This window comes from Typopeltis vanoorti, chromosome 9, assembly GCF_054136105.1.
Source record: "Typopeltis vanoorti isolate ZY-2024b chromosome 9, IOZ_Tvanoo_1.0, whole genome shotgun sequence".
Lineage (NCBI taxonomy): Eukaryota > Metazoa > Arthropoda > Arachnida > Uropygi > Thelyphonidae > Typopeltis > Typopeltis vanoorti.
In genome coordinates this window covers 13,610,852-13,635,958 of record NC_143557.1, presented here as the reverse complement: position 1 = coordinate 13,635,958, position 25,107 = coordinate 13,610,852, and the positions used below count along the sequence as shown (strand labels likewise).

General features: G+C 38.9%; 1 protein-coding gene across 6 annotated transcripts in view; it reads left to right on the top strand.

Annotated features, from left to right (window-relative positions):
* LOC150102890 (cilia- and flagella-associated protein 52) overlaps positions 1 to 25,107 on the top strand; it is a 640,784-nt gene that overhangs the window by 210,193 nt on the left and 405,484 nt on the right. For all 6 annotated transcript variants that reach the window (XM_090397376.1, XM_090397375.1, XM_090397374.1 and 3 more), the window contains exon 6: positions 3,532 to 3,631. In XM_090397376.1, coding sequence (XP_090253502.1) covers positions 3,532 to 3,631 — 100 coding nt within the window. The remainder of the gene's footprint in view (positions 1 to 3,531; positions 3,632 to 25,107) is intronic.

The window sequence follows — 25,107 nt, the reverse complement described above, 5'->3', positions numbered from 1 at the left end:
CTTGTAGTTCCACATATACCCTTTTTTCACAGGGGTCCTTGCACTGCTGGCAACCACCCAAGTAATCACCTCATGGTCACTTTCACCAATTGGTGGATGATTTGATACCTCATTGATAATTACATCCTCCGATGAGATGACCAAATCCAAGACCCTTAATCCTCTTGTGCCCTCTGTTACATACTGTCTGAGGTAGTTATCCCTCAAAAACTCAAGAAACTCATTTTCTTTACTTCCAGTTGCTATCTCTTCATTCCAGTCTATATTGCCATAATTAAAATCACCCATAATGATCACCCTTTTCTTATTTGCTTGGCTTATTTGACTATACATTTCACTATCACCACCATCCACATTACCAGGTCTATAACAACATCCCACCAAGTATTTGATTCTATTCACCTCTATCTCACACCATACTGCCTCAAAACCACTGGCCCCATTTCCCCCTTGCATCTCTACCTTGTATGGACATAACTCTTTCTCTATCATCAATAGCACTCCCCCTCCCTTTTTACCCCTTCTATCCTCACGAAACACATCATACCTTTCCATCTCTATTCCTGTCAGGATGTCATCCTCATCTAACCATGTCTCACTTATTCCGACAATCTCTGGGTGCACAGACGCAATTAGTGCAACCATTTCATCCACCTTGTTTCTTATACTTCTAGCATTGGTATACAAACACAACAACTCATTTCTGGATCTACAGCTAGTTCCACTGATACCACTCACTCGATGTGATCTCTCCATGCTGGACTGGGGCCATTTCCCTTTCTGCTTCTTCATTTTAGAACCCTTTGCAATTCCATCTGTTTCCTTTTGATCCCTGATCATCCCATTACTTTCCTGCCTACACATTCTCTCACCTCCTCTTGGAGCATCCACCTTTCTCACGCTGTGTATCCCTGTCCACCCTGAGCCTCCCCGTTTCCCTGCTCCTCTTGCACACCCATTCTCTCATTATCTCTACTCATACCACTCACTTCCACATTCATTTCCACTCCTTCAATCTCTCCTGTCTTACTCTCCTGCTCTTCCACATCACTCCCCTCTTGATCTGATTCATTCTCTCTATTCACTTCTCTACCTTCCAGCAGCAGTCTCTCCAAGCGACTCACACCATAACCACTCAAATGCAGTCCATCGCTCCCATACAGCTCACTTCGTCCCTCAAACTCATTCCACACATTAACAAACTGTACTCCCATCTCCTCACACATTTCAGCCAGAATATCATTCATAATCCTTGCTCTCCGCCTCATTTCACCACAATCATACCTAGGCAACACACTGACCACCCTTCCTGTCACACTATTCTCCTTTATCTTTCCAAGCAGTCTCCTGACATTCATTTTGACATGCTCTTTGTTCTCTCTCAAATCATTTGTTCCAATTAATACAATTAACTCTTTTGCTCGTTCCTGCCTCATGTTCAATGCCTCAATCACTCTACTCATTTTACCGCCTGGAAAACATACCTTGTGCATTTTATCCTCTAGCACACCTTTAATAATGGAGTCGCCATACAACGCCACTCGCTCATCTTTTGTTAACTCTTTCATGCCATCATGATTTATTTTAATAGTTTTGACCTGCATTCTCTTAATTTCATTCCGCATCCATTTCATTTCTTGCTTCATCCAATCCAATTCACCTTCTGAACCTCGTGACACATTCACTCTATCATTAAATCTTTCTAACTTTCTAACTCTCGACCCTCTCTTCTCACTTTCCCTCTCATTCATCCTTCTTTGTTTCCGTACTTTCGGTCCAACATACGTCCAACTTTCACTGTCATTCTTCTCACTTTCACTCTCACATATCTTTCTTTGTTTCCGTACTTTCGGACTAACATGCGTCCAACTTTCGCTATCATTCTTTTCACTTTTACTGTCATTCATCTTTCTTTGGTTTAGTACTTTCGTTCCAACATGCGTCCAACTTTCGCCATCAGTCATTCTTTTTTCGCTATCATTCATTCTTTCGATTTTTTTTACTTGCGGTTTCTGCTCCACGCCATTTCTACTTTCATTCGTTCTCTCAATTTCGTTTCTTTCCGCCTCACTTTCGTCCCTTTTAACATCCGTTACGGTTGTCAAATCGCTCTTTTTCTTTTTTCCTGATTTTTTAACATTTTTTCGCCTGTCTTTCTCGCCATTCTCTTTCAAACGTGCACTCACGACACAATCGGTACTAGCACTTTCTGTCATCAACTTCATATTCGCATTCATCAATTCCTCGTTCAGGTCACATTTCGCACACACCCTTCTTCCATCCGCACTAAACATCCACAAATCATTTATGTAATCGAAGGAATACATATAACAGACCTCACACTTAACGAACCTACTGAAATCCAAATTAAAATCATGGAATGACAATGCAGCCGCCATTTTTTTTTCTCTGCAGGTTACTAGCATGGTATGTCCTGAGTTTTTTTAATTGTTTCTTGATCTAGGGAAGAGGTTTCATCTAGTAACTTGTTTAGTTTCTTGAGCTGTCTTTTTGTAGGATAATAATCAAGTTGAGCGTATGTATTTCGATCTCGGAGTAATAAATACATTTTTCGGTCATATTTCGGTAGTTAGGACAACAGTGATATTTCCCTTGTCAGCTCTGGTGATGATTATGTTTCTGTTGCATTTTTAAGGAGGTAAGAGCTTTCAGTTCTGATGGTAGGATATTCTGAAGGTTTGGCATCATAGATTATTTTTGCAATTTCGAAACGTAGTCTGTTGGCTTCAATATTGGACAGATGGCTAATGTTTCTTTCAATGTTGTTTATAAAATCTAAATATGGGATGCATTTAGATGAAATGGCAATTTTTTTTTTTTAAGATATCTCATCTCATCTTCCTTTTATCCTCTTTTACTTTGCGGTGTCAAGGGTTTATTAATCATCGGACCTCAAACCGTTCACAGAATAAGGTGGTCAGCCCTATGCCCCAGTGTATCCTATGTCCGTAATGTTGAGTTATCAAGGCCGGTTTGCCTGCTTTGCGGGATGAAACACCCCAGATAAACTGGGAAAAAAACCGTACTGTCCACACCTAAGACTGGCTAACTTGGCTATGGCTGAGGAAGATCCTTCAGCTCGTCACGTCACCAATGGGAATCGAACCTAGGACACTCCTTCCCCAGGCATAGTGCACAGCCACTAGGCTAACTGCATGGACTTTTTTCAGATATATTTTAATTTAATTCTATAACACACTACTGCATGCATAGAGGGATTCCATTGTAAGTATGCACCCTAATATTGTTTGAATTTAACTATGCTGAAGATGTCCTATAATACTTTGGATGAAATATTTACTTATTAAAAAAAATTATTACTGTGGTTACGTGTGTATGTTTAGTCACTAATACAATAATTATTAATACTGAACAAGAAAGCTTGATGCAGCTTTAATATTTTTTGTTCAAAATGTGACATAAGTAAGCTATGCTGAACAAAGAATAATTTTTCTTTGTATAAATAACTTAGAATATTATAATTTATTATTTTATTTTATTTAAATATAGAGAAACTCTGCGAGTTTGGATACTAAATTCTGAAACTCGGAAAATAATCCCAACAAATGTTCCTCTTGGACAGATCAGAAGAGATATCATATGCATACAAGTAAGTTGTCAAGTATATCTGTTATCTGTTATATTTGTTATGGATTAATGATAATGTAAGGTTCAAGATTTTTTCTTTTTTTTTTTTTTTTTGTGGAGTATATGTAATGAATTACATCCTGAGAATTTACTCCACATATTATTTCCATACCAATATTACTTAACAAGAGATTATATTGTCATTTTTACTGTGGGTCCCAATCATGAGAATGTGAAGTAATTTCACATATAAGCTACTTGTATGTATGGAGCCAGATAACTCCACATCAGATTTCCCATTATGGACAGAGCACTTGGACTTGAACATTTATATTGGAATGCTTTATGGATACTAGGTCAGTTTGATGGTGAATCATCTCCCAACATATATTAGTAACTTGCATATGAAGTTACTTCACATTCTCATGTTTCTGTAAAGAACAATCACAAGAATATGGAACACCAGGTGGCGTCTGTGAGTAAGCTACTATAAATTAGTGCTCCCTCATTTTATCGCTGTTGCAAGAGTTTCCCATTCAAATTAAACATCAAATTGTAATCGTAACAGCGAGTACTAAGAAGCAGAAAACTCCATCACAACCTGTAAGCACTTCTAGTGCATTAAACAGTTGCCAGCCTGACTGGCCGAGTGGTTAGCACATCCACTCTCCAGCCAAAATGCTGCGGGCTCGAATCCTGCCGTGGGCATGGATGTTTGCAATTGTCTTTGGAAATATTAGTGGTGGTAGATGGAGTTAGTGTAGTTGTGGTCAGTTGGTGAATTGAGTTGTGGAGACAGTTGTAGAGCATGTGCCCTCACTCGATGAGTCCTTGGACTCCATGGAGGTGTCAAATAATAATAATAATAATAATAATAATAAAAATAATATTTTGATCTAAAAATTGGCCATGTGCAAGCACCCGTGATGCCTACCGTGCAAAGCAAGGATGTTGACAACAAAAGCCAACGATGAACAAGCACTCTTGTTTTGCCAGTGTAGCACCGTCAATTGCCGACAAACTCATAAAGTGCCACAGCTGCAAAATTGATATCAGCAATAAAAAAAAAGTATAGTGTGCGAATTCTGTTGCCACTGGATGCACGTTTCCTGCGCAGAATTGACGAATCGGCACACAAGATATATATCAACCTTAACCGCCCCTATTTCTGTTTGCTATGCCTCCCGTCTGTAAAACAGCTCCTGAATTTAGGCAAACGAATTGAAAATTTCAAACAGCATATCAGTGCTATGAATGAAACTCTTTCCTCCAAAATACGAGCACTAGAAACCAAACTCAAATCAACTGATGATCAGCACCGCAACGCAAGTTCACCCTTTGCCATGAATGAACTTCGTGAAATAATCGCATCAACAGTGCACGACTCGCCGGAGGCCAAAAACAAAAAATTCAACGCTGTCATTTCGAACTTTCCAAAAGAAAATGGAAAAGCACTGAAAAAAGACATCATCAAGTTGTTGAAAGTTTATTTTTCACTTGGTTAGAATATAATAAATTTAGTTTAATCCTTTAATTATATAATAAATTTAGTTTAATCAAGTGTGAGCAAACAAAGTTTGCACCTGAAAGTATCTTCAGGACTGGGGTAAGGTGGTACAACACCAGGACACTCTTTGCAAAGGTGGAGCAAGCTACCAACACTCCTATCAGTATCTCCCATAATGCAAAACACATCTCCTTGCGGATATGTCTAATGTTATGCATTAAGGGAAGGGCCACAACCCAGACTAGTTTCAACCTTTATTGAGGTCTCTTCAGTGGGAGCCAGGCCCAAGTGGAGATACCAGGCAGAAGCATTAGCAGGTCATCTCTACCTATAGGAGTTGCCAAATGGTGTGCCACCCTTTTTTTAATAAATTACTCTGGATTTAGAGAAAGATGTTGAAAGTTTATTTTTCACTTGGTTAGAGTATAATAAATTTGGTTTATTATACTCTAATCCTTTATCCAAGTGTGAACAAACAAAGTTTGTGCCTGAAAGTATCTTCAGGACTGGGGTAAGGTGGTACAACACCAGGGCACGCCTTGCAAAGGTGGAGCAAGCTACCAACTCTCCTATCTCAGTATCTCTATCTATCTCAGTATCTATTTGGCAACTCCTATAGGTAGAGATGACCTGCTAATGCTTCTGCCTGGTATCTCCACTTGGGCCTGGCTCCCACTGAAGAGACCTCAATAAAGGTCGAAACTAGTCTGGGTTGTGGCCCTTCCCTTAATGCATAACATTAAACATATCCGCAAGGATATGTGTTTTGCATTATGGGAGATACTGAGATAGGAGTGTTGGTATCTTGCTCCACCTTTGCAAGGAGTGTCCTGGTGTTGTACCACCTTACCCCAGTCCTGAAGATACTTTTAGGCGCAAACTTTGTTTGCTCACATTTGGATAAAGGATTAAACTAAATTTATTAAGACATCATCAAATTAGATCCTAAAAATATCGTCAGGTGCCATCAATTCGGACCCATAAACAAAAGAAAGGATGGAACGAACTTTCCAAGCCTCGTAAAAGTGATTTGCAACATGCCGACAAACACATCAAAACTAATAACAGTGATCAACGAGTTCAAAGACACTTGTCTGCAATCGCGCATATGTGCTCGACCAGATTTATCATTTACACAAATAGCACAAGGACGCTAGCCTCTAAGACAACTTGCTCACATTTGGATAAAGGATTAAACTAAATTTATTAAGACATCATCAAATTAGATCCTAAAAATATCGTCAGGTGCCATCAATTCGGACCCATAAACAAAAGAAAGGATGGAACGAACTTTCCAAGCCTCGTAAAAGTAATTTGCAACATGCCGACAAACACATCAAAACTAATAACAGTGATCAACGAGTTCAAAGACACTTGTCTGCAATCGCGCATATGTGCTCGACCAGATTTATCATTTACACAAATAGCACAAGGACGCTAGCCTCTAAGACAACTTGCAGAAAAACGTCAAAAGGGTACCTACAGCAGGACCATTATCTACAGACAAACTAAATTGGTTCAAAAACCAAGTGATGCCACTAGCAGCCACCATGCTGATCAGTATGCAGGCACTGCATAAGAAATTTGCAAGACCCCTGCGGTCAAACATATGACTTACAAAACCCTACAAATCCACTTCACCAACATATGTGGCCTAAACTCAACCTTAATAATATCCACTACCACCTGCAATCTACCAAACCTCACCTACTCCTGGCAGAAACTCAAATCTCATCTCCCTTCAGCACTGTTCACCTCAATCTTCCAAACTCTTTAACTCCTTTTGACCCAAGGGTGGTGTCTGTGCATATATCTGCTCTGACATAACTTGCCAGAGAGCACCCAACCTAGAATCACCCAACTTTGACCTTCTTTGGATGAAAATATCCTTACCCAACTCACTCAAATTCATATGCTGCCTCTGTCGTTCCTCTAATGCAACCAACCACTCTGAGCTTTTCAATTTCTTCTCTTTAAAAATTGACTTTCTCCAGTCCCACTTTCCCAACAGCAAAATCATTCTCCTAGGAAATTTTAATGTCCACAACCCCAACTGGCTTTCCTCCTCCAGCTGTACAGATCTTGCAGGCAGAGATGCTGAAACATTCGCCATCACTAATGTCCTTACACAATTAGTTCGGATGCCAACCAGAATACCCGATAACCCAAACCACTCTCCAAATACCCTAGACCTCTTCCTGACCAATGATCCTTCCAAATACACAGTGAATGTAGAGAGCCCGCTAGGCAATTCTGACCACAACCTAGTGCTCTCCTCCCCCATGCAACAACACTTACACAGCCACTCCCATACAAGAGTAGTTTGGCATTATAGCAGTGCTGAGTGGGACAGCCTCCGCAACTTCTGTGCCTCATTCCCATGGTTAGATTATTGCTTCTGACCTTCCAACTCAAACACATGCACCACCGAACTCATAACCCAAGTAAACCTCGCTGGCATGGAATCATACATGCCCCACAGTACTCTGACCTGCTGTTCCCTAACTAAACCCTGGTTATCCAAAAGATGCACCACGGCTGTGTAAATGAAAAACCAAACATACCATTATTGGCTCAAATCAAGAATCCCCCCCCCCCTGTCCTCCTTTACAGCTGATACCTAAGCCCAAAATAAATGCAAAAAAAAAAATCAACGCTTCCAAAATAGAGTTCGAAAGAGCAAAAAAAGCAGGAAATTAGCAGCCTCCAAATGGCAGCCGAGCCTTTTGGTTCCTCGCCAAAGCAATTGGTCGTAACTTCTGCCCAACACTATTTCCACCTCTATCATACCCAGATGGCTCCATTGCATCATCACCTATTGAAAAGGCCAATCTCCTTGCCTCACACTTTGCTTCCAATGCATGCATAATTGACAATGGCAAATGTCCCCCAACCATTCCAGATGCCCAACATACAGTGCCCACTATATCCTTTTGCCAGAAAGAGATCAGCAAAATACTGTCCAAATTAGACAAAAAAAGTCTCCTGGCCCTGATGGCATTTCTCCAATTGTCCTGAAGGTTTGTGCACAGAACTGTTCTGTCTTATGTTGCTTATATATACTGTTTTACTCCACTGGTATCTGTCCCAGCCTGGATATTGGCCTATATTACCCATTCCCAAGAAGGGCGACAAGTGACTGCTGTCCAACTACCGCACCCATCTCGCTCACCTCAGTCCGGTCTAAAGTAAAGGAAAAAATCATCAATTCCCAACTCCTACACTACCTGGAAGTTACCCGTCTAATGAACAACCTCCAGTATGGATTCTGTCGCTGCCAATCAACAGGAGATCTGCTCACATATGTCACCCATCTCTGGACAAATTATTATTATTATGTGACACCTCCAGGGAGTCCAAAGACTCATCGAACGATTGAGCCCCTTATAACTACTAGCCGTGCTCAAACTTTCTTAACTTTTTGTTGAGCCATTAGTAGCAGAGGCTCTACAATTGACCAACCTTTGCTGCCATGGAGAAGTTTGGCAAATCTCAAGCGGTTGGATTTGATAGCTTCAAGGCATTTGACTGGGTCTGGCACAAGGGCTTACTAAGCAAGCTGCCATAGTTTGGTCTGTCTCAAAACTTTTGTAGTTGGATTTCCAGCTTTCTGTCTGGACTCACATTATGTGTGGTAGTGGTTGGCTCCTTATCCTCTCACCATTCAACTAATGCTGGGGTTCCCCACGGTTCTGTCCTCTTACCAACCCTCTTCCTCCTATATATCAATGACCTACTTCAGGTTACCTCCAACCCGATACACAGTTTTGCAGATGACAGCACATTGCACTCCTCCCTTTCTTTTGATAAACCTTACTCCACACAACTCACCTCAACCTACAGAAGAGCAACCACCACTGCCTTCAATTCAGACCTCCAAGCCATCCTCCAGTGGGGTTCAGATAACCTAGTCAATTTCAATGCACCTCCAACCCAATACACAGTTTTGCAGACAACAGCACATTGCACTCCTCCCTTTCTTTTGATAAGCCTTACTCCACACAACTCACCTCAACCTACAGAACAGCAACCACCACTGCCCTCAATTCAGACCTCCAATGAGGTTCAGATAACCTAGTCAATTTCAATGCAAATAAAACCGAGTACTGTCTCATTTCTCATAAAAAAGAACCGTTTTCTCCCAGTATTATTTTTTGATAATACCCAAATTTCCAGACAATCTGAGATTTCTCTTCTTGGAATTACCCTGACATCAAGTCTCTCCTGGCATAAACACATAACAACCATTGCATTCTCAGCTTCTAAAAAACTAGGATTTCTCTTTTGCTCAAGACGTTACTTCATCCCTGAAGCTGTTAACCTTATACAAATCAAAAATCCTCTCAACCATTGAATACTGCTCCCACATATGGGGTGGGCCTCCAAAAGCTCCTGCAAAATGCTCGACTTGATATAGAGGCGAGCAATCAGACTTACTAATGACCAATCTCTTACCACCTCACTTTCACACAGACGATCGGTCTCTGCACTACGTATTTTCTACAAATATTTCCATGGAAAATGTTCATCCAAAATAGAATCAATAATTACTCCACTTAGTACTAAGCTCATTGGAACACGTGCAGCTGCTGCTCAACATCCCTACACAGTGCACCTTGAAACCCATAGAACAAGTTTCTTCTCCTCCTTCTTCATCCCTGCAACTGCTATACTATGGAACAGTCTTCCCCTTGATGTGTTCCCTAAGGTGTTTGGGTTAGATGTTAATAAGGCTGTGGGAATGAGTGTCTTCTCATCATGTATTCTTAATTGTTCACAACAGTTCGCTGTACCCTTGACCTAGTTATTTAATGAAAGTCTTGCAGTGGGTAGAGTTCCTAAGGAATACAATATACAGTCATTCAAATCTAATGTGAACAAGTACCTTTCCCAACCCATACACGGTACTAATGTACTATAGGTTGATCCATCAACCTCTTGTATATTGGCTCAACATAAAAAATTAAAAAAAAACCTAAAAACTTATTACAGCAGCTTGCATATAAAAAACATTAAATGATGTTCATTCTGATTTTAGCAAAGCCAAAAATCCTTAGAGACTAACCCCTTGATGCATCATATTAATGCACGAGTTGAATTTGGTGGATAGTTATGTCAGCAGAGTGACAGTTGCAAATGATATAGTGGAATTATTGAACGAGAAATTTATCAATGTATATCATGCTGGTGTAAATGATGCTGTGCAGTATATAGAAGGGAGGCAAGTATTAGGAAAATTGGAAGCAGAAGAATCAGAAGTGTATCAGGTGGTGTTTGGGTTAGATGTTAATAAGGCTGTGGGAATGAGTGTCTTCTCATCATGTATTCTTAATTGTTCACAACAGTTCGCTGTACCCTTGACCTAGTTATTTAATGAAAGTCTTGCAGTGGGTAGAGTTCCTAAGAGTGGAAAGAAGGCAAAATAGTACCACTGCATAAGCATGGATCTAGGACAGAAGTTTCCAAATATAGACCAGCCTGTATAACTGCAGTTGCAGTAAAGGTGTTGGAGAGATTAGTTAGATATATAATACAGGATTGGGTTGATGGACATAGCATTCTTTATGATGGTTAGCATGGATTTGTGAAAGGTAGGTCCTGTTTTAGCAATTTACTTGCATTTTTTGATAGGGTAACGAGTGTGTTAGATAAGGGAAGTTGCGTATAAGAGTGCAGTGTCTCAGTAAAGGAGGGTAACCAAGCATGCCCCAGGGTTCAGTTTTTGGGCCCCTGCTGTTTAGCTTGTTTGAAAATTATATATCATGTGGGCTTACTGGGGATTTGCAGTTGTTTGCTAATGATGCAAAATTCAGGAGAATTATAAGTAGTACTGATGATGTCATTTCCCTTCAGGAAGATTTGAATAGACTTTTGACTTGGACACATGAATGGGATTATAGTTTTAATATTAATAAGTGCAAAGCATTGCATTTTGGAGTGCTGAAATATAAGGCCGTGTACTGTAGCAAGCGGATGAAATTCGAGATTTGGGAGTGATGGTTGACAGTAGACTGAAGTTTAGAGGGCATATTGCAAGTGTCGCAAAGACTGCACATCATAATTCTGCTATGATAAGAAGTACTGTGACATGTAGTGATAAAGAAGTGATTGTGTCACTGTATAAAGCACTGGTCAGACCACACTTGGATTATTATGCTCATATTTGGTCAACTGGTTTTCAGTGTGATGTGGAAACATTCAAGAATGCCCAGAGATGAGTAACTGAGACAATATCAGGACTTTACAATGCGGGCTATGGAGAGAGGTTCAAAAAAATGTGCATTGCAGAGTTTGCTGAATGGGAGGAAAAGAGGTGATATGATAGAGACATTTAGGTTAGTGAGAGGATTTTTTGGATTAATTCAGATGGGATTATAAAAAGAGTAGAAGGTGAGTAGGTAAGAATCATAGGCCATCCCTGGAAGTTATATAAGAATGTGCTGAAGAGGGGTGTGAATAAAATCTTCTACATGGAGAATTTTTTTCCTCCAAATCAATCTGTTACCTTCACAAATATTAACAAAAATGATATCAGAACTGTAGTATCTTGATTATGAGGATAGACGGAGGGTATGCAGACTGTAGTTTGGGATAGAATAAAAAGAGGGACTATGATAGATACATTAAAGTTGTTGAAAGATTATTATTGGATTAACACTCAGGAGATTTTTTAATTTACATATGGTAGAGAGGAAAGAACAAGAAAAAGGGATCATCCCTGAAAGTTACAAAAAAAGAAGTTGAAAGTTTATTTTTCACTTGGTTAGACTATAATAAATTTAGTTTAATCCTTTATCCAAGTATGAGCAAAGAAAGTTTGCACCTGAAAATATCTTCAGGTAAGGTGGTACAACACCAGGGCACTCCTTGCAAAGGTGGAGCAAGCTACCAACACTCCTATCTCAGTATCTCCCATAATGCAAAACACATCTCCTTGTGGATATGTATAACGTTATGCATTAAGGGGAGGGCCACTACCCAGACTAGTTTCGACCTTTATTGAGGTCTTTTCAGTGGGAGCCAGGCCCAGACATGGAGATACCAGGCAGAAGCAATAGCAAGGTCATCTCTACCTATAGGAGTTGCCAAATGGTGTGCCACCTTTTTATTAAATTACTCTGGATTTAGAGAAAGATGTTGAAAGTTTATTTTTCACTTGATTAGACTATAATAAATTTAGTTTAATCCTTTATCCAAGCTTGAGCAAACAAAGTTTGCGCCTGAAAATATCTTCAGGACTGCAGTAAGGTAGTACAACACCGGGAAACTCGTTGCAAAGGTGGAGCAAGCTTGCATCACTCCTATCTCAGTATCTCCCATAATGCAAAACACATCTCCTTGTGGATATGTATAATGTTATGCATTAAGGGGAGGGCCACTACCCAGACTAGTTTCGACCTTATGTGTAAGTAAAGCCGGCTCTAAAAATTCGGATGATCCCTAGACCACTCAGTAGTGGGTGAAAGACCGTCCATCTCAGCGTTGGCTCTACTCAGTGATGGCCTTCCACCCACCACCACCACCGAGAAGAACTGCTCAAATTCTGAAGAAAAGCATTCACCGACAAAGCCCCTCACCAGGCCGTGCCGGTAAACACTTTCCTCGGAGATTCAAATTGCTCCCTTAAGGCAAAAACCTTAAGAGAGCAAACTCATAATACCCCTCACGGTTTTGACCTTTATTGAGGTCTCTTCAGTGGGAGCCAGTCCTAGACGTGGAGATACCAGGCAGAAGCAATAGCAAGGTCATCTCTACCTATAGGAGTTGCCAAAAGGTGTGCCACCTTTTTATTAAATTACTCTGGATTTAGAGAAAGATGTTGGAAGTTTATTTTTCACTTGGTTAGACTATAATAAATTTAGTTTAATCCTTTATCCAAGTGTGAGTAAACAAAGTTTGCGCCTGAAAGTATCTTCAGGACTGGGGTAAGGTAGTACAACACCGGGCAACTCATTGCAAAGGTGGAGCAAGCTCACATTACTCCTATCTCAGTATCTCCCATAATGTATATTTATTATAGTCTAATGAAGTGAACAATAAACTTTCAACATCTTTCTTTAAATCCAGAGTAATTTAATAAAAAGGTGGCACACCTTTTTATTAAATTTATTTAAAAAAAACATTTTTTTTTTTGATTGCTGAGTGATAAGAGCTGTGTATTAATTAGTGACCTCCCACGATGAGTCTTGTGACTCAATGGAAGGCGAGGGGAGGGGAAGACGATTATTATTATTACACCCTAAATGGAGTCAGCAGACTCATCGTAGGCAGCTTATTTAACTGACAACATATTTATCATACTGAATCTTAAAATCCATACCACTCCTTGCATTAATAACACATTCTGGTAATGAATTTCGTTCATTACCATAACAGATTGATTTGGAGGAAAATTGTAGATAGGAAGTTAATAATGATGTAAATTTTTCATGTAGTAGTATCATATCCTGTACACCCCTTGAGGGTAAATGTCAGGAATTTGATGATGATGAATTTTGTCAGTGAATGGAATGCATTACCAGAATGTGTTATTAATGCAAGGTATGGATTTTAAGATTCAGTATGATAAGCATGTTGTCAGTTAAATGAGCCTCCTACGATGAGTCTGCTGACTCCATGGAGGGTGTAATAATAATAATTGTCTTTTTTCCTCCCTTGATTTCCATTGAGTCACGAGACTTATCGTGGGAAGTCACTAATCAATACACAGCTCTTATCACTCAGCATGCAAAAAAAAAAAAATGTTTCTTATCCTTTTATCACTACTTCTTTTTGTAACTTCCAAGGATGACCCCTTTTTCTTGTTCTTTCCTCGTTACCATATGAAAATTAAAAAATCTCCTGAATGTTAATCCAATAATAATATTTCAACAACTTTAATGTATCTATCATATTCCCTCTTTTTATTCTATCCCAAACTACAGTTTGCATACCCCTCCATCTATCCTCATAATCAAGATACTACAGTTCTGATATCATTTTTGTTATTATTTGCACCCTTTCGAGGTTACTCATATCCTTCAAATCCTGGTGATCAGATCCAAGCATAGAAATCCAGATATGATCTGATCAAAACATATTTATGGAATGTGATACAACCATCTCACCCTTTTATCTCTTGTGGTCAATGTCGTCCTCAATATTGCAGCAATTCATAACACCAAGTGAGTATAATGTATTCCATCTGTGGATTCCACATTTTAAAACCTTACATTTGGTTGCAATAAACTGATATCTCCATTCATTTCCCCACTTTTCCAACTTATTCAAATCCTATTCAACAGCCAAAATATCAGCAATATTACAAATAACCTTCCAAAGCTTCACATCATCTGCAAACAACTGACTATCTCACTGTAGTCCAGTGGCAATATCATTGACATAAATACTGAAGAGTAATGATCCAAGCCTGTGGAACTCCACTTGTAACCTTCCTTATCCCTGATACTGATCCCTTCCCATATAACTCTGATATCTATCAGAAAGTCAGTTACCAATCCAGTCCACTAACCTGATATCCAAACCTATATGTGTTACAACTTAAAAAACAACTTGTCATGTGGTACCATGTTATATGTCTTTGTGTATGCCTCACCCACTGCTCTTGTTACTCTGTTGTAAAAGGCAACCTGATTACTAAAACAAGAGTGCACATTACCAAATCCATGCTTGCCTGCTTAAATAATATTGCCCTCATCTACCTAATTCTGTATATGAGTTACCAATTTCTCAAAAACCTTAACAACCACAGAAAAAATACAAACATGCCTATAGCTTGATATCTTCATATTACGACCACATTTATGCAATGGCACTATCTTATCCTCTTTTCATCCTCCAGGAACTTTTTCCATTGCAATACTTTCATTAAGCTCCCAGGTTAATGTCACAATCAGCTTTACAGCAGTTGAAGTGTTTCCCATGCATTATTGATCCTCTCTTTCTTCCAAATGTTTCACTCATTGCATTGTTGCAGTCTGGTTTCCAACTCTTTTGCCTTAATACCTCTGCATGCCCCCCCTCCCACTCCATGTGGAGCACCTGTTCATGGTGGAGGGGACCTCCCAGTGATGGTACTGGCCCTTTTCATTCTTCCTCTTTTCCTTTGCTTTTCTTTCCGTATTCTTTGCTCTACTTCTCCTGAGTCTTTTTCACTATCCTTTTTCCAGACTACCAACACTGGGATCCAACGCTCTGCTGCCGTGTTTTCCATGCAGTGTGACCTGTGGACATCTGGAAAGGGGATCCCGGTAGTCTTGCACTACTTTGCCCCTGCTTTGGCAAGACGGGTGATACTGGATGGCCCAGCCAGAATCAATCGGCTAGTGGGCTTGCCTGCAAATGTTAATGGTGTTGCAGTAAGTCTCTCATCCCATGGTCTGGAGTCAAGATCCTAGGCTTGCTGTAATGCTGGTATAGCATCCAGGGGAGCCCTGGCGTTCCACTCCTGAGCACAGTCATTGCTTGCCAGGCAGTGGGCGTCCATGTGTGACTCCATGGTGGGTGGGGAGCTCTGGTGCCAAACCAAAAACTCCTTAAGCATGAATCCTTCATCCTCAAATGTTTCAGGGCCCTAACGAAGTCCCAACCAAGTACTGATGCCATAGATATATAGCATATGGAAACAGAAGTAAGAAACAAAAGGTACACGATACTAGTATAAATGTACCAACATTTTTAATCATCCATGCTACAGGTGAAAAACTAATAGGGGAAAATGTCACCCTTCTTTTTTCAAAAGGGTTTAGGACAGTTTGGACCTCCCAAAACTGTTAAGAAATTGCATTCTGGAGATGTCCTTGTGGAAACTAATGAGAGCAACAACAATGGGTGGAATAGAAATTATAGTAACATCGCATAAAACACTCAATTCATGTAGAGGAATGATATCAGAATGAGATCTCCTTGATGTTCCTGATGAGGAGATATGTTCAGAACTTAAAGATCAAGGAGTGACAGGTGTGAGGCACATCCTGATATGTAGGGATGGTCGCTTGGTTTCAACCAAGAACATCATCCTTACTTTTGATACACCTAAACCTCCAACATCTGTAAAAGCAGGGTATCTCAGTTGTCCTGTTAGAATGTACATCCCGAACCCACTGAGATGCTTTAAATGTCAGAGATACAGACATGCCCAAAATGTCTGTTGTGGTTCTACTACCTGTGCCTGATGTGGTAGTAAAGAACATCATAACAAATCTTGCTGTGCAAAAATAGCTAAATGTGTCAACTGTCAGGGAGATCATTCAGCTTACTCTCATGCATGTTAGAAATACAAAGAATGAAAACAGAGCAAAACATAACATATCAGGATGCAAAAAGAAAGCTAGCCACTATCAGACCTGAACTGAGATCCTCTTATGCTGAGAAGCTAACAATTAAGAAAGTACCAACAGCAACTGAAACTTGTATGTCTGTTCCACCATCTGATAATTTCACCATACGTGCACCTTATGATCTTGAGTGCATCAATCACATAACCTATGGCCTTACTCCAGAGACAGCTCCAAAAATGGTCCCACTCTACGAAAACCCATTTGTCAAAAAAATTATGGCAAAGATATCGCTTAAAGATAAACCACCAGACACTGCAACTGAAAAAATGGATACATCGTTACCCACTGAAAGTAAACTAAACCACCAACTGACCCTAACACATCAGACGTATTGAATACCGTACCAGATGAAGAGATGGACACTGGCCATCCATACTTCCCCAAAACAATTGATAAATATAAACAACCTCAACCTCCTGAAAACCAGACAAGTCTATAAAATCAAAACAATAGGAAAATTTTTACAATGGAACTGTTGTGGATTTTGCCAGAATGTCGATGATATCAAGATTTTGTTGCAGAAACACAAACCTTTCTGTTTCTGTCTACAAGAAACATACTTAAGACCCAATGAAGATCCTACCTTTTGGAATTTTACTATTGTACACAAGGAGAGAACTGGAGGTGGTCCTGCTCATGGAGGAGTAGCTAATCCTAGTGGGCAGTCATATTCCTTTCCCTCATGTCCATCTTAATACTGCTCTTGAAGCGATTCACTTCTCCGTGGGATTTCTTATTACAGTATGTTCAATTTATTTACCACCAAGTGCTGAGTTAAATGAAATTGATCGATCGATCACCTTATCTTGCAACTGTCTGAACCCATACTTTTGATGGGTGACTTTAATGGTCACAATACTCTGTGGGGTAGTGCCAACACTAATAGACGAAGTCGAATCATTGAAAGAATCCTTGATAATAATAACCTCTCCCTTTTAAATAATAAACTAAATATGTTTTTATATAACGAAATATTTACGAATTAAATAGTCATTACTGTGGTTAGTACGTGTGTTTTTAGTGATAAACTCGATACTTTCTTCCATATGCCTACCCATTCGTATTCTGCAATTGATCTTACAATCTGCTCCCCTTCCATTCTTCCACTGCTCACGTAGGACGTTGAAGAAAACTTATATGGAAGTGATCACTTTCCTGTTCTTTAGACAATGTCTTCACAGGAACCATGTTCACCCACTCGGATACCTATATGGAAAATGGACCAGGCTGACTGGAACACTTTTTCTCATCTTGCAAAATTTAATGTTGATACCATCAGTCAAACATCTATCAGTGAAGCAGTAAAGTATATAACAGAGTGCATTGTGCAGGCAGCAACAGCCTTTATCCCGAAAACATCATCTCGGTTTCTACTCTATCCAAAACCTTGGTCGAACCCAGAATGTTAGACAGCCAAAAAAGACCAACACAGAGCATGGGAAATATTTCGTAGATATACCACCACATCAAACCTCAAAGCTCTCAAACGTGCTCAAGCCAAAGCATGGTATGTGAGGCGTCAGAATCAAAAACAATCACAGATCCAATTTACTACATCGATTAATCAAATGACCAGTCCAAAAATTGTATGGGATAAAATCCAGAAAATGAAAGGCAGATATAAAACACATTGTTTGTCTACCTTTCACCATAATGGAAGTGTTATTGCTTATCCCCAAACCATTACAGACGCTTTGGGAGAACATTTTGCCAGAATCTCAGCAACAGCTTCATATCCTCCTGAATTTTTCATTCTGCAAGAGAAACAAAGGCTAATTTTTTTCTACCAATGTTCTTGAACCGTACAATCAGCTATTTGTTAAGGAGGAACTAAAAGGAGCTCTCTTACTGTCTCACCCTAGTGCAGTAGGGCTTGACATCCATTACGAAATGATAAAACATCTACCATCATCTTCTCTGGATCTCCTTCTCTTATTATACAATAGAATACTTGCAGAGGAAGAGTTTCCAAATTCTTGGCATACCTCAATTATCATTGCTATCCCAAAACCAGGAAAAGATCCAAAACAAGCAAATAATTATCCACCCGTTACTCTGACCTGCTGTCTTTGTAAAATACTAGAGAAAATGGTTAATGCCAGCCTTCTCAGGTATTTAGAAATCAACAGTCTTCTCTCCAATACACAATGTGGGTTCCTTAGACATCGTTCAACTTTAGACAATTTGGGTCATTTGGAAACGTGTATAAAAGATGCATTTCTGAAGCAAGAACACCTTGTTTCAGTTTTTTTTTTTTTTTTTGACATCGAAAAGGCTTATGACACAGCCTTGAGATATGGCACATTGCATAACCTAGGCATATGGCATAACCTAGGTCTCGCAGGACACCTTCCTATATTTATTAAAAACTGTCCAGGCAAACTTTCCAAGTCAGAGTGGGAGGTATGCTATCTCGACCATATCATCAAGAACAGGGTGTTCCCCAAGGCTCTGTCTTAAGTGTGACACTTTTTGCTATTAAAATTAACTCAATCACTGAACAGCTTCCTCCCACAGTAGACAATGCTCTATATGTTGATGACTTCACAATTTACTGTCACTCCCGTAACATAAGGGTAATTGAGAGACAACATCAGCAAGCAATCGATCATGTTTCTCTGTGGGCTCTTAATAATGGGTTTAGGTTTTCAACAGAAAAAAGTATCTGTGTACACTTCTGTTATAATTAATGTATTGATTTCAACAACATTGGTCCAAGAACTGATCCCTGGGCACACCACTAGTCATCTTAAATTTGGCAGATTCATAGCCCTCATATACTTTTCTGATACATTTCTAACTTTTTCTTAGAACACAGTAGCCTTAATTATCAAAACTTTGAAGACATAAAATGAATAACATTGGATGAAGGTGACTTAGGGAAAGAAATTGAAGAGAACAGGGATCTTGCCGTTATGGTGAACAGAAAGTTGAAGTTCATTGGTGACATAATGAAAATGAAATCTTCAACTGAGAAGATAATTCCCTGTTTAATATAAATATTCTTACACATATCCAGTGTATAGCTTGGAGGTCATGAGTAGCTGCGCATGCATATATTACAAGTGATATTCCACACTGTTTAGGTGGTCAGTTTTGGTTTAACACGTGTTATGTAAAGGTGTGTGATATTTCATAGTAAATTGTATCTGAGAGATACCACAACCTCCGATGTCAGTATAGTATTGGTTTATTTTATTTTTGTTTTTTTTTATTTACTGTTGAATATGGCTGAAAAATATATCAATCGGATAATCCATCAGATGTTGAAGAGATTCAGCTATTTTGTTACTCTAGTCCGATGATGAGAATGATAGAGTCGACTGCGACAGTGAAAGTGATATTTGATAGTAAATTGTATCTGAGAGATACCGCAAACTCCGATGTCAGTATAGTATTGGTTTGGTTGTTTTCTTCTTTGTTTCTTTGATCAATAATTACTAGATTGTAACTAAAAATAAATAAACCACCATGTATTATATATATGTATATATTTTTTTTTTAAAGTTTTATCTCATTTTAGCACATACTAGTAATGAATGTATCTCTCAGATACATGCGACCTATGCTGCAATTTTTTTGACTGTGACCTCCGCAGGGTTAAGAGAAGTAGAAGCAGCCATTAATTTTGTGACAGTGAGAAAATTGCCATGCATAAATGTAACAGCTTCAGAACTACTGAAATAAGGGGGAAAACCAATCATAAATGCTCTGTTCAAAATTTGCCAAGAGATGTGGAACAATGAATCATAGCCTAATGCTTAGTGTGCCTCTGGTCTGACTCCTGTTCCTAAAATAAATAAATATATATCTACTGTATAATATAAAATGATAAGGCTTTTTTGTAACGTTTTCATGTCACGTTTTTTGTCAAGTTATTTGAAACGTTTTGAAACTCAGGAGCTACCCTGAGTGTCGAGTCTTCAAAATTCGAGTCATCAGAATTCAAGGAGAACCAGCCTACCAGTCCGAAACTCGGGGGGGACCCCTTGTGAGTCTTCAAAATTTGAGTCGTCAGAATTCAAGGAGAACTGGCCTACCAGTCCGGAACTCGGGGGATGCGTGCTGGTGTGTGGGGGGGCAGAACCCCTTTCGAGTTTTCAAAATTCGAGTCATCAGAATTCAAGGAGAACTGGTCTACCAGTCCAGAACTCGGGGGATGATCTCCGGGGGATGAACCCCCCCCCCTTTTGAGTCATCAGAAAGGAGAACTGGCCTACCAGTCTGGAACTCGGGGGTTGGGTGCCAGGAGAATGGAACCCCTCCCCCCTTCGAGTTTTCAAAATTCGAGTCGTCAGAATTCAAGGAGAACCAGCCTACCAGTCCAGAACTTGGGGGGGGGGTAAATCCCCCCCTAGTGTGTGTATATATATATATACATAGCAATAATAGAACTATCAGTCCTCCAATCAAATTCTTCCTAAAAATCTTACTCTCTAGGATTATTTTGCTTGAAGGACTGATAGTTCTGGGATTGAGAGGAAAATAGAAAGTGTATTTTCAGAGCACCAAGCAGAATTCTGTAAAAAAGAAGAGTACCGTAGATATACAGTGTATCTCACTGAGAGAAAAATATGTTGAATATAATAAAATACTATGCCACAGTTTTATAGATACACAGAAGGCCTTCAAATAGATAATAGAATAGATAATAAAATAGTATGTCTAATTAAAACTCTTTATTGTTCCTCAGAAATGTTGATAGAAATCAGTGGAAACTATAGTTAACCCTTCAAAATGGAAAGAGGTGTGCCTGAAGGCCACATACAGTCACTATATTTGAAATATATAATAAACTTAGCCTTGGGAAACAGTGGCATTAGAATAACAGTTGGTGGCAAAAAATCAATAATTCAGATTCACCCAGTGACATTAATCTAATAGCAGAGAATGAACGTCACTTACAAGAATTAACAGACAGAATATCTGAGGCACTAAATGATTATGGATTAAAAATCAGCATTAACAAATCAAAAATATATCTTCAGACAAAAATCATATTAAAATTTTATTTTAAATTAAAGATGCTAAGAAATTATATTCTTGGTTTCATCCTTTATCCAAGTGTAAGCAAACAAAGTTTGCACGTGAAGTCACTTCACGAATAAAGGCTAATGACTTCACATCAGTTGACTTAGTATTCCGTAATGCAATGCACATATTTTTACGGACATGTATAATGCTGTGCATTATGGGAAGAACAACTACCCGGACTAGTTTCAACCTTTATTGAGGTGAAGAAGTAAAGGGGTGCTCATCGTAGGCCTAGAGCAGTTGGTATAGGGTGCAAGAGTGCCTGATAGTATTAGTAGAAAGAAAAAACAGACAGACAGATAGATAGTATGAGAGGCAGAGAAAAGGCTTCACTTCTTTTATATCATCATATAGCCAAATGCTAACAGTTTTCCTTTTTCATCAATCTCATATAGATGAACAACCAAACCGCCAAATGAAACTAAAGTGCGAAGGTGACCACCTTGAGATGAGTTAACCACCTTGAGATGGCTTTCTCTGTCTGGGATTGCTCTCCAGACATCCCTGTAATTGACTATAAGACCACATTGAATTAAGAGGACAAAACTATTTAAAAATCCTCATAGCAAGAACAGACAGAATTTTATTTCCCCCCCCCGGTGAATATTACATAATGTGGGTGGTCTACACCATCTAGTCAAATTTGATATCTCCTAGAATGTTTCTTTCTAAATACAAATATCATCTGACTGAACACTAAAATTTCCACAATACAATATTATAAAGCATTTGGATGTCATATTGCTGGTTTTTAAATCCATGTTTCTTTCCAATCTTCCATAAATGTTATGTTAATTCATTAATTATAAAAATCAAAATTATCTTTCCATTGCTGACAGGTGGTGGATACTGCAAGAAAATAAATTGTTCTGTTGAATGTAATGGAATGCCCAACACATTACATAATCTGTACCAAATATGAAGGGCAAGAGGGCAGCTTTAAAATGCATGTTCTACTGTTTCCGGTTGGTAATGGATGTCACAGATTGTATCTCCGATGTTATTAAAAAGTACTTCCATTTGGTGGTATTGACCGGAAGGTGGCCATATGCAATTCTCCAATCAGGATCCCTCCTATTAGTGTATCCTTGGAACTTCATTAAGTTATGAAACTAAGTGTTTTGTCAGTACCAGACTGAAGTTTGCAGTGAAAGAAATTAAAGAGTTCTTTATACCAACTTTTACTTTTTTTAATGGAAACAATGTGAATTCCAGAGTGTTGTAGCAGTCTTAGAGTTAAGCACAGTGTTGTAGTATACAGGAACTTCTTATCATCGCATTCAGGAACATCTCAACTTTTGGACTTTTATAAGAACATTTTACCCTGGTTGGCCGAGCAGTTAGCATATCTGCATTCCAGCCAAAAGCCTGCGGGTTTGAATCCTGCCATGGACATGGATGTTTGTGGTTATCTGTGGAAATACTAGTGGTGGTGGTGGCAGGCGGTAGATGGCTTTGGTTTATTAAGTGGTGGAGACAGAGCTGTAGAATAGGTGTCCTCCCTCGATGAGTCTTGTGTCACGTAATAATAATATAATCATTTACTCCAAAAGAGCTGTAGAATAGGTGTCCTCCCTCGATGAGTCTTGTGTCACGTAATAATAATATAATCATTTACTCCAAACAGGGGAAGATGAAAAACCAGGTAGTTCAGGAGAAGGTCTGTGCATGTATGATTGGTCTGTAATATTTTATGGATTTTTGAAGCTGTATTTCTTAAATAGCAAAATTTAAGTAATTTTAAGACTGAAAGCTCAAATATTCCATTTGATAGTTGAAGAAATTCTCTTTTATCTTTTTGGTATTGGCTGGACCAGATTGCACAGGCTTACCATCTAATTGATTTTCTTCAGCTACTGTGATGTCGGTAATATTTATTATGTATAACTGATCAGGAAAGATTACGGTTTTGAGTACTATGGCTTTAGAAGAAAACGAAAGTGGACCTATTTTCCAGTCTTCTAAGGTTTTAAAGTTCTTGTGTATAAGTTCTTGAACTGGTAATATTGGGTAAGTGGAGAAGGGAATTCCAAGTATAATGTGGAGTTCTCTCTTAGGGGTTAGTCCACAATGAATGCCTCCAAGATCCCACTTTCCAAAAACTTTTAATTTTGTCTTGTCTGCCTTAGTGTGTAATCCATTGATCATGCTGAATTTTTCCAAAATAACAAAAAAAAAAAGATATATATATATATGGACCAGTTATCCTTCAAAGTTATCCACTATATCATTGGCATACCTTATCTTCCTTCCTAGTTGATGGGTTCCTGTTAGACCCAGTCAAAATTTGAAAAGAATCAAGCAAGGTTTCCCTCTTGGTCTATTGCACTTTGCAATGGTTCTTGAACCTTTCTTACAGGAAGTCTACAATGCACATGCTGTGTGCATTGTAGACTTTCATATATATATATATATATATATATATATATGGACCAGTTATCCTTCAAAGTTGCTTCTGTTCAGCACTGGTCGTGTGCGTCAGAGAGATTGTATACTATCTCTCTGACGCACACGTTGCTTCTGTTCAGTACTGGCGCACTCGCGACAGCGCGTAGTATTCGTTTGTTTGGAACTCATACTTGCATTTTTTTCAAACACGCTACTGTTTTTTATACTTTTTTTGTTAGTACAATTTTAAGTCTCTGTAATTTTTTATATACTTCTTTGATTGTGATACCTGAGGATGTTCATGTAACGAAACTAGTCAACTAGTAGTATCTTTTTTAAATATATCTTGTCATCTTTTCTCTTGGTAATAGTCATTAAACCTTTTTATATATATATATATATATATATATATATATATGGACCAGTTATCCTTCAAAGTGTCCACTATATCATTGGCATACCTTATCTTAATAATTGAAGGAACTGTTCTTCCTCACACAGCATGTGGATTGTCGACTTCCTGTAAGAAAGGTTCAAGAACCATTGCAAAGTGCAATAGACCAAGAGGGCAACCTTGCTTGATTCTTTTCAAATTTTGACTGGGTCTAACAGGAAACCATCAACTAGGAGGCAGGTAGTTGAATTGGCATAGACTCTTTTGATAATGGATAGCAGCTTTTTACCAACACCAATTTGCTGGGGGGATGTGGAACAAAAACAGGTGCTGGACATTATCAAATGCTTGAGTAAGGTCTACTGATAGCCCTACCATCAACTGTTTTTTTTTGTGTAAACTAAGAGGGTTAGATCACATAGCAGAAACAGATTAAATTCTACTGCTTGGCCTGGAACTCTATACACCTGTGTGCTTTTAATTATGTATCTCAATCCCACTTTGAGCCTGTTATTGATAATGTGCAAAAATATCCTGTAATCAGTATTAAATAGAGAAATTGTCCCCAGCTACTGATCAAGGTGTGATCTCTCTTAGGTTTTGGAATGAGGACGGTATGGCTTGCTGCAAATTCACTTGGTATGTGTCCTGACGAGAGAAAAGAATTAAATAGTAAAACTAGAATGGGAAGAATGAAATCCCAGACCTCACAGTAAAGTTCTATCTCTAGGCCTTCAGATCCTGGGGATTTTCTTCTCTGGCATTCTTTATAGGTTGTGGTAACTTCAGATACTGTAATAGGTCTGTCAAGCCCATCTTGCATATGAACAGGAAAC